General features: G+C 48.6%; 1 protein-coding gene across 3 annotated transcripts in view; it reads left to right on the forward strand.

The window, feature by feature from the left end:
- Positions 1-10338, forward strand: part of UBAC2 (UBA domain containing 2) — a 187162-nt gene extending 176824 nt beyond the window's left edge. For all 3 annotated transcript variants that reach the window (XM_025363995.1, XM_025363993.1, XM_025363996.1), the window contains one exon: positions 9139-10338. In XM_025363995.1, coding sequence (XP_025219780.1) covers positions 9139-9246 — 108 coding nt within the window. In that variant the 3' untranslated portion in view covers positions 9247-10338. The remainder of the gene's footprint in view (positions 1-9138) is intronic.
- Positions 10339-10862: the final 524 nt, after the last annotated feature.

Raw genomic sequence — 10862 nt, forward strand, 5'->3', positions numbered from 1 at the left:
ATCTCTGCTCCTCACCTCTGGAAGTCAGGTTTCCTGTCACAGAAAGCAGGCTGTGGATGTTACATTTGGGGAATGGTAGTGTCTAGAAATAAGAAATAAGTAGATGTGGAAGACAGGAAAGCATAGCATGCTGGAGGTGAACCCAACTAGAGCTGGCTTCTCAATGAGGTTAGAGGAAGGAATCATTTCGATTTGGGGGCTAGAAACCAAGCTGCACTCTAATCTGATATTTTGTGGTGAGGATTTTTAGGCAGAAACTTCCTGTGATGTCTGAGCAGGAGGAAGGTACTGACTGCTCTGCGATGGAGAGGGAATGTTGAAAGAATGCCGTTTTAGAAAATTTCTTTGGGACATTTTTAAAATTTCCCAGACCAATGACTGCAAGCCCATCAAGCCAAGGCTGACGGAGTTGCAGCATGCTGCGCGCGCCTCGCCTCGCCGCTGCCTCCACTCACGCCAGAACATGTGTCTGTCCTAGCACAGTCTTTTCCAGAGTCTCAGTGTCCTCCCAGCATTCTCATTTTGTCCTCCACATGTTTATTGGTCACTTTTGATCTTCACGTTCAGCCTTCTCTAACCGGTGCTGGGCACGGGTGTGTCAGGCTCTGTGTTGGGAGGAAGCAAGCCAGACCTGGTGCCCGCCCTCGGGGAGCTCACCATCTGTGAGGGAGACCAGATCCATGCAAGGCCCTAACCCAGTACCCAACTCATGCAAGTACCTAGTGCCAGTCCTTAGAGCAGAGGAGACCGTCTGTAAATATTCATTCCTGTACTTGAACAACTTGACATCAGGAGATTTTACATTGAAACTTTCTCTTCCTGTGGATGTTAGATCGGATCAGGTGCTCGTGGTGAGTTCTGATGCTTCTCATCCCAGTAGCTGAACTACAAAGACAGGAAGCAGCCTGCAGAGAAAATGAAATAGTTCAGGGTTTCAATGTGAGTTAATGTGTGTTGTGGCTAAAATATGATGCTTTCGATAGGGAGAGAGATGGGCTGACCATCTATAAATACCATTATTTATATAGTTATCAGAGGTGTGTATTTGCTAAACTTTATAAATACATAAAGTGTTTCCAGGAGTCACTAGAACAACACAGGCTTTTTGTTAGAATGTTATGCTCACCATTTAAAAAGATTGCTCCTGTCTTTTTGACTTCACTAGGGCCCACCACACACCTGACCCCGCTGTCCTCCATAGGATAATAGTGGTCCTGAGAGGTCATGTTTATTGAGGGCTTGTCATGTGCCCATCACTGTTCTGGGCTTCTCACATGCATCCCTCTCATCTCCCAAACTGCGAGGAAACAGAGAGCCAGAGCCTGGTCCCCTGCATGTGGTCACACGGGGCCAACTCCAGAGCTGGGGTCCCCCCTGCCACCCAGCGCTGGAGGCAGACCTGAGACAGCATACAGCCTCCCCTGCATTTTTATTTCACGGAAACATGAACCTGGTTTTCTGTCCCTACAATTGAGTACCCCTTATCCAGAATGCATGCTGCTCTAGTCCTTCAGTAAGCCCATCACACATTTTCACCATGTCGTCTGTAGACACTTTTTCTGCAGTGTTAACATCATCTCTATCATCACTGTTGTCACAGTCACCTTGACTCAACCATCTCAGCTATTTCACCATGGGTCAATTGATGAACAGCTGGAGCCCCCTTATCGATGTTAAAAACTTCAATATCTGGCTCACGCCTGTAATTCCAGCATGTTGGGAGGCCGAGGTGGGCAGATCACTTGAGGTCAAGAGTTCAAGACCAGCCTGGCCAACATAGTGAAACACAAAAACACAGAAATTAGCCGGTCGTGGTGGTGCATGCCTGTAGTCCCAGCTACTTGGGAGGCTGAAGCAGGAGAATGGCTTGAACCCAGGAGGTGGAGGTTGCAGTGAGCCGATACCAGGCCACTGCACTCTAACCTGGGTGACCCACTGAGACTGTGTCTCAAAAATAAAATAAAACTTCAACATCCACTTCTTCCAGCTTACTGACAGACTCCAAAGGTATATTTTTTACCTGTTTGGAGGTCAGACATCATTTTATCCTCACTTGACGTGTGGAATCCTTCAAAGTCACCACCTCATTCATCATCATCACTGAACATAGCAGAGGCCAGAGATTGTGCCAGGCTTGCATAGCTGTGTTTTGAGTCACTGTGTTGCATGCATTGGCAACAGCACGTATGGCATCCTTCACGCTAAACACCTCTTGAAAATCTTCGTACCCATTCATTGCTGCTAGCATGTTGTTCAAGAAGGTACTTTTATATTTATCTTTCATTGATCTAACAATACCTTGGCCACAAGGCTGAATGAATGAAGTCACATTTGGGGAAAAGTACATGGCATAAACATTATTTTTGATGAGCATTTCAGCTGGAGGATGAACGGAAAAGTTGTCAAGGAATAACAAAATATTTCAGTCATCATCCAGCCCAGCTTCCCTCCAGTGAGCACAAGCCGCAGGTCCAAAATGTTTGTGAGACCAATCAGAAAAGATACCCCTAGTTAAACATGCCTTTTTGTTAGCATAATGATGGTCTAGTAAGAAATTCACTCCTTGAAAACAGCAAGGACGCAAGCTTTTGCCTGCCATGCAAGTTTACGCTTATGCATGCCCCTGCGCTAGCGCATCCCAGTTTACGCTTACGCATGCCCCTGCGCTAGCGCATCCCAGCGGAGTTGTTCTGCCCTTGATGTCTTCAGTTCCTGGGGGGCTGTCTCATCAGCTGTAGTTTGTGTCCTTCTGGAACAATAAACCAAAGCAGTGATTCCATCAGCGTTATAGACTTGTTCTGGCATCAGATTTTCATCAGCAATGACCTTGGCAAACTCAACAGTGAATTTCTTTGCTGCTTCATGATGCTTTATCACCACACTAAAAAATTTAGTTTCATGTTTTTTCTTAAATTTCTGCAGCCAACATGTTGAATATTCATAGTTCCCTTTCGTTTTCGGTTCATCCTGATAGATCCTTGCTTGTTTCCTGACCCACATAGCATTAAGTGGCAGGTGTTCACTGCAACACCACGGGATTCATCCTTGGTACATGATCAGGATCTTCATGTTTAGCTTTATGCAGTGTTCCTCTATTTTTCATCAATTTCTGTTTATCACTTTTAGCATAGAACTTCAACAGTTTATCCTTCTGTTTCTTTAGGTCCTATATGGTGGTCACTCCAACTCCATACTCTCCTGTAAGACATTTTACACTCACACTGCTCTCCACTTTCTCCAACAGCTTGACTTTCTATGCTATAGATAAACATAAATCTTTTCTTATCACTGTTACCCAGAAGGGTATCTGCAGGCCTTTTAGATATTTTAACAACATTTTTATAACACAGAGCAGAAAGTAAGCAAAAAAACACAGTGAGTGATGCACGTGGGTTTTGGCCCCATGCAGAGCACTGTGGGGAACCTGCCCACTGGCATGTGCTTGTGTGGGGGAATCGGGGCATGTGCAGAAAAGGCACGTCACAGCTGCAGGAGGGTGAGAGGGTCTCTTTTCCCTTGGAGACACTGAATAAACTACATGTTGTGGCCTGCATTTTGACTGCGGCCCATCACATGAGGTCAGGTGTGGAACTTTTTCCATTTGTACTGCCATGTTGGTACTCAAAAAGTTTCAAATTCTGGAGCATTTTCGATTTTGAATTTTCAGATTAGGAATGCTTAACGTGTGTTTTGCTTACCTGACTGCACATCTGCACAGGCCTCGATTTCATCTTTCTGTAATTTGAGCACAGGAGTTGATGCTTCACATGCTAAATAAGCTTTCCCATGAGAGACCGTAATGAGATGGGCGGGGATTGGGTGTGCTGGGCTTCTCTAGGCAGATGAATAGTAAGAGCCACAGCAGTAATAGTTAGTGTCTGCCAAAGAGGCCTATAGACAACTGTTCTTGTGTTGCTAGTTTTTGCTCCAGTTCTTACTGTCTATATTGTGAACCACTGAAACTACATAGAGAAAGGACAGCAGGGACCACTTGGCTAACTTGCAGGGCTGTGAGCACTGCACCGCACCCCTCCACTGGGGAGTATTGGGTAGGCACCCATCGGAACACCTATCCCCTGACCCTCGTTGTCCTTGCTGGCTGGTTGTCATCGCATACCCAAGCCGAAGCATGCAATTTCAGTTTGCCATGAATGTTTCGTTTTGGACACTACAGGACACTTTCAGGTACCATTTCTTAGCATAATTGTTTATTCTTTTTAAAGAACTGTGCTAACATTATTGCTACTTAGCAGTTGTTTTTAATCTGGTGACAATACAGGTCAGTGGGCAATGAAAGTTCTCCTATCACACTTGTCTTCTCACCCATAAAAATTGCATAAAGCTCTGAAGCCAGCTTTGGCTAAAGGAGCATGATCCACCCCTCAGAGGATGAAGAGCAAACCTGCTGCAAGCTTGTGACAGCAGACACTCTCTTCTGCCAAGAGCTGTGAAAAGCCAGTCTTAGTTGTCAAAACCAGCACCACGGCACATGTCGTTCATGTCTGAGAGAGAATAAACTCAGAAGGAAGTCTTGTGTACATGGAAAACTTTTGTTCTTACTCTAGGATGTCACCTACATGACTTACAACGCAGCCCAGCCATCCCAGACCTAAGGGCTTCTTCCCTCTCCAGGGCAGGGCCTGCGTGCAGTCCGTGCTGCTGCCCTGTCTTGGTGGCCTGTGTGCAGCCTGCCCATTATCAGCATCCTCTGGATTCCAAACCAAATGCATCGTCAGTGGAGGGAGAGCTCAAGTGCCAGGTGGAGCTGTGGCCTAAGGTCACACTTCATCACTCCAGATTATGAATCTGGAGTGATTTGCCAAATCTCCAAATTGCTGAGTGTGGACAGCAGATGGATTTGTTTCTGCTGGCTGGGTGCAGAGAAGCAGCCAGTCCTCAGCTGTGCTTGAAGTACTACAGGTAGTAGTAAAAGTAGCTTTTCCAAGCCATTTAAATAAATGTCATTAAAAGTGGCCAAGTTGGCCGGGCGCGGTGGCTCAAGCCTGTAATCCCAGCACTTTGGGAGGCCGAGACGGGCGGATCACGAGGTCAGGAGATCAAGACCATCCTGGCTAACACGGTGAAACCCCGTCTCTACTAAAAAAAATACAAAAAACTAGCTGGGCGAGGTGGCGGGCGCCTGTAGTCCCAGCTACTTTGGAGGCTGAGGCAGGAGAATGGCGTAAACCCAGGAGGTGGAGCTTGCAGTGAGCTGAGATCTGGCCATTGCACTCCAGGCTGGGCGACAGAGCGAGACTCCGTCTCAAAAAAAAAAAAAAAAAAAGTGGCCAAGTTGTTTGGGGGCCATGGCATCATGGTGGTGGATAACAGGTGGAAGGTAGGCAGGCCACCTCCCGTTTGGCCTGAGTTACCTCCACCAATGACAGTGGTCCTTAACTGGAAGTAACTGGAGGAAACATCATACAGGTTATTTCAACCCGAGTTTGGAAAGACCACCTTGATCAGAGAGAGTTTTCCTTCCACGTGATATATATCCAACCTGAGTCCTCCAGCCCCTCTCCCTGCGCAACCTGATGGAGGCTTGAGAAAGCACTTAGCTTGAAAATGTTCCTAAGGAAAAGGAAAGTGTGAATTCTGAGAACCGAATGGCAGAATTGAAGTTTCACGTCTGGCAAAAGCCAGAACAGATTATTATCAAGTAGATGATTTGTGAACGTTGAAAAGACAGCTGTGGCCTAGGACACCAAACCAATGCCGTTGGCAAGATGTCACCAAGACCTTTGACAACATCTCGTCAGCTTATGAGAGATGTTGGTGACATGCAGAATGGATAATGATAGTGCAATAAAGTGGGTTTTAAACTGATTAAAAATGTTCATTAACCCCTTGAACACAGAGTTCTGGACTCTTTGACCTGACCTGTTTGACATTTTCATCAATAATAACTTGAACGAAGTTGTAGAGGTTTACTAATCAAATTTAGGCATGATGTAAGTTTGAGGGAGATGATTAACAGCAGATAACAAAACTAGAATGGAAAAGAATTGATTTTGGTTGGCTGGAAAATGATCAGATGGAATTTAACAGAGATATGTACAGTCCTAGACTTAAAAGGTCAGGTAGGATTTGAGAGACCTGACTCGAGAGCATTTTATGTGAAAATTCCTGAGTGCTTTCAGCAGGCCCAGCTTAACTGGCCACACCAGTGATGCAGCTCCTTACACAAAAGCGTGCACAGACACACACACACACATGCACACTACTCATGCATTCCTCTGCTCTCATTGAAGCTAAGGGCCCAGACTGTCGGAGGGCAGCAGCCTCACTGCTCATTGCCCCGGTGAGACCACACCCATGGTGTCACACTCAGTTTTGGGCACGGTGTTCTGAGATGGTGTGCACAAATGCGAGGGGACTGGGCTGAAAGGAACTGGATCCTGAAACACAGGAATGAGCAAAGGCAGCCACGGCCCTCATACTGGGAGTTCCCAGCGGTGGGGAGAAGCTATCGCCCCACACACACAGCTGCAGGGAGCCCAGGACAGAAGGCAGTGGGGCCATGAGGACTTCACTCTGGGAGCCTTCTAGTCTGGGAGACATGGGAAAGGGCAGGGGCCCCAAGACTCACCAGGGGAAGAGGAGTCAGCAGGCTCAGGGCAGAGGGCAGAGACAGCAACAGGCAGAACAAGCCACGGTGCCCACAGGCCAGGGTGGGGGCCGAGAAAAGCCAGTGGTTGAGGGAGGAAGGAGAGGGCTGTCACACCCGCAAAGCGCTTTATGTAGGAAAAGAGAATAGGGTTGTTCTCGGTTACTTCAAAGGGCAAAATCAAGAACTGTGGCGTTGTGCGAATGGCAGCTCGTGAGAGGCAGAACCACCAGGGTGGCAGCATTCTCGGCCACCTGGCAGCAAGGTCAGGGCACTCAGCCACAGCTGATGTGCATATGATGCATTAGGAGTGTGCATGTGTGTGTGTGTCTGTGCACGCTCTTGTGTAAGGAGCTGCATCACTGGTGTGGCCAGTTAAGCTGGGCCTGCTGAAAACCCTCAGGAATTTTCACATAAAATGCTCTCGGCCGGGCGCGGTGGCTCAAGCCTGTAATCCCAGCACTTTGGGAGGCCGAGACGGGTGGATCACGAGGTCAGGAGATCGAGACCATCCTGGCTAACATGGTGAAACCCCGTCTCTACTAAAAAAAAATACAAAAAACTAGCTGGGCGAGGTGGCGGGCGCCTGTAGTCCCAGCTACTTTGGAGGCTGAGGCAGGAGAATGGCGTAAACCCGGGAGGCGGAGCTTGCAGTGAGCTAAGATCCAGCCACTGCACTCCAGCCTGGGCGACAGAGCGAGACTCCATCTCAAAAAAAAAAAAAAAAAAAAAAATGCTCTCGAGTCAGGTCTCTCAAATCCTACCTGACCTTTTAAGTCTAGGACTGTACATATCTCTGTTAAATTCCATCTGATCATTTTCTAGCCAACCAAAATCAATTCTTTTCAATTCTAGTTTTGTTATCTATTGTTTTGTTATCTATACCACTCTCTCCTCTGGCGGGAAAACAAACTAGAAGGTTTCTGCCTTCGCTGTGCCCTGCCCACCAGCCCCAGGCAGCTGAGCGTGAGTCACCTGAGGGTACCGAAGTGTCCCAGGTGCTGGGCCTCTTACTGCCCCGGGACAGCCCTCCCCACCACAAGGCATGTAGAGGACACCTAGCAGCCCTTCTTAGCTTCCTAGCCAGGGCTGTGCGTCTGTCCCTGTGCTAAGGGTTGAAAGCAACGTTCCAGGAAGCAGCACACTCAGTGCGTGCATTTGTAAGCCTAGTCCTCACCCACTGAATGGTCCCATGACATGGGCAGCAGCCCCCGTTTGGAAAAGCCCTGGCTGGACTCCAGCTTCTGAGCAGTGTCCACTGCGTGTCCCTGTTTGCCCTCAGCTCTTCCCTAAGGCTTTTGGGGGAGGAGGGGTCTGGGTGTCTGGGCCTGCATGGTCACTGGGGGGTTCCCTCCCCCACCTGCCTCTCTCCTGTCTGCACCTTCTTCCTCACCTTGCTGGGTCCTTGGGTTAATTTTGCTCAGAATATCCAGAGTTAGCCACTAAGCTGCGGGTGAAATGGGATGGAAAGGAAGAACAGCAGGCTTTCTGGAGCCACATGCCCGTGCCTTCCTCCAGCCACCCCATGCCATAGTCCCCACTCACACACCCCGAGTCCCCTGAGCAGGGGGAGGGGTGGCAATACTGGGCCCCTTCTCTTTCCACCATGTAACACCAAGTAGCTCGCTCTCTTTCGGAAAAAAAATTGGAAACTCTGACTAAGTCCTCAGGTGAACCCACAAAAGCCTCTTTAATGCACAAGTGACTGAAAAACTCAACATGTACAAGACTGTTGACTTTTACGAGATGTTATTGCAAGTGCAGTTTATTTTAATATAAGTACAAAAAAAGTATTCCTGTGGCAATCTGGGGCCATGAATATTTTTGTAATACATTCTTAATTGGGAAAAAAGGTTGCAAATAAGCTTTAGTAACACTGCCGATTTCGATACTGGAGACTGCCTGTAGAGAAAAGTACAGGAAATCTCCATATGCACAGAATCAGGATTTGTGGTCAAAAACAATGCACGCCTGCTCCTCCCTGCTTCTGGTGGCTTTCACTACCTCCTTCCCTCGGTTGCTGCCCCAGGCTCAGCCCCGCTTTGCTGCCTGTGTAAGCCCCAGGCTGCGAACGGGACAGCTGTTAAAAGTAGTCCGAGCACCCAAAGGCAGGCAGTTCTGTGGCAGTGGCGCCAGGAGTGTGATGCCAGGGCTGAGCGTGTGTCACCGTCATAGGGAATCACATTTGACGCTGAGGTGTGTGGCCTGGCAGTGAGCCCGGGCAGCTCATGCTGACCTGCTCCCAAGGCCTGGTCCCACTAGGCCACTTGACCCTCAGGAACCCTATGTCTTCGTCTGTAGACTGAGGGTTACATGCGAGAATGCATATGTATCAGCTACCCCTAGTAAACATTGAAAAATTTGTACCTGGTGTAACTTTTAAGTATCAGATTCCATATTGAAATGAAAATGGTTTGTTTGTAAAGAGTTTTGACCTTTGCCACACGGCTCACGTGAGGAACATTTGGGGCCCAGGGATAAGCAGCAGTGTCGTCAGCGCCCTCAGGTTTCTGGGTTTTCTCTGCCTGCAGGTCGCCCGGCTCATGGAGATGGGATTTTCCAGAGGTGATGCTTTGGAAGCCCTGAGAGCTTCAAACAATGACCTCAATGTCGCCACCAACTTCCTGCTGCAACACTGATGGTCCCAGGCCAACACTGGGACCGGACCGGCCGCCGAGTGACAGTGCGTGGTCCCCACCATCAGATCAGCCCGGGGACCAAGCATCTCTGGTGCTGATGTTCTTGTGGGAAGAGGGAGGTTCCACCGCACCCCTGCCTTCAACCCCAAGACTGTTGCCATTATAGTATGGAAATAAGTTTGCCATTACATTAGCATGTATTTTCTACCTATATTTTTTATTGGGCATTTTCCCTAGGTTGGAGAGTCGTCACTCGTTTTGAATGTGTTTAAAATGCATTAAAATGGAAGATTTCTGCAGGCAGTTGAATGGCACTCCAGATGGGGAATTGCCGTAACCCTCTTACTGTAACGTGTCATCTCCTGCGTTGTGATGGGGAGAGGGTGATGTTATTTCATAAAGGACATGTCAGATCCTTCTTCGTGGACTTTTTTAGTTACTGTTTCTTCTCTCAAACTTGTTTTCAAATCTCTTGGGAGTGAGGGAGAAACGGGGAGCTGAATCCTCCCCCGAGCTCTTCCAGGCCAGGGGACTCCGCAATACCTTCTCCTATATCTAGTAACAAAGAATGGTGATAACCATGCACTGGTTCAAGGTTCTGGAGTTCTCCATGAAACCTGGGTTGATTTTGCTCAGAATATCCAGAGTTAGCCACTAGGCTGCGGGTGAAATGGGATGGAGAAGAACAGCAGGCTCTCTGGAGCCACATGGGCTGACTAGGGCACTCTGTGGCTGGCCTGGCACGGGCTCAGCCCGGGAAGAGGAGAAACGATCCCTTGCCTGCCCCGTCCCTGTGGCAGGGCTAGCTGCCTGGCCCTCTCGGCTTGTAGCCAGTCAGCCCCTCTGGCAGCAGGTTCTCCTCAGGGCTTAGGTCTTGAACCTGTGGCGGCAGGAGGCAGGGCAGACTGTGGAGGACGGGATGCAGGTCGGGGAGAGGGAAGGCAGGGGTGGACCGCCCTGAGCATGAAAAGACCCCAAGCAAGTTGACTCTTGCAATGTGCAACAGTTATGTTCTGCAAAATGAGCAACGATGTATCAAATTGATGCAAATTTAGATGTTGATACTTACAATAAAGTTTTTAATGTGTTTTACTCTTCAGTATTTTTCTATCAGACTTGTACAAGTAAAGCCTCGTTCCAGGCTATGCATTTACCAGTCAACCAAATCCTCCGCACTGCTCGTCTTTCTTCAGAAGACTGAGTGCTTGTTTGAAGTGAGTGAAGCGCTTTTGTTCCTGTAAGTAGCACTGCCCACAGAACACCCCAGGTCAGTGGCATTACCTGTGGAAACCTGGAAGCTGGGTCTCACTGAGGCTGCCTGGGGCCACTGAGCTGCTCAGAAATGGGGGTCAAGGTGACTTTCTTGGAGCCCTGCTGGTCCCACGCACAAGCCCCTCCTTGAATCTGAGTTGCGCCATCTCAGGTTGAAAGGAACGATTAACAGTGGTGGAGATGTCCCTGACCTCGTTCACTAACCAGGCCTCATTCAACACCTGAGAGTGCTGAGCAAAGCCATGTGGGTCTGACCTCTGAGGCAAACCAAAATCCACTCTCTGTGTTCCCCGTGCAAAGGGGCACAGGCAGAGAACAACCAAAAATACACCCCCTCCTGCATG

The sequence above is a fragment of the Theropithecus gelada genome, chromosome 17 (assembly GCF_003255815.1).
Source record: "Theropithecus gelada isolate Dixy chromosome 17, Tgel_1.0, whole genome shotgun sequence".
In the NCBI taxonomy this organism is placed as follows: domain Eukaryota; kingdom Metazoa; phylum Chordata; class Mammalia; order Primates; family Cercopithecidae; genus Theropithecus; species Theropithecus gelada.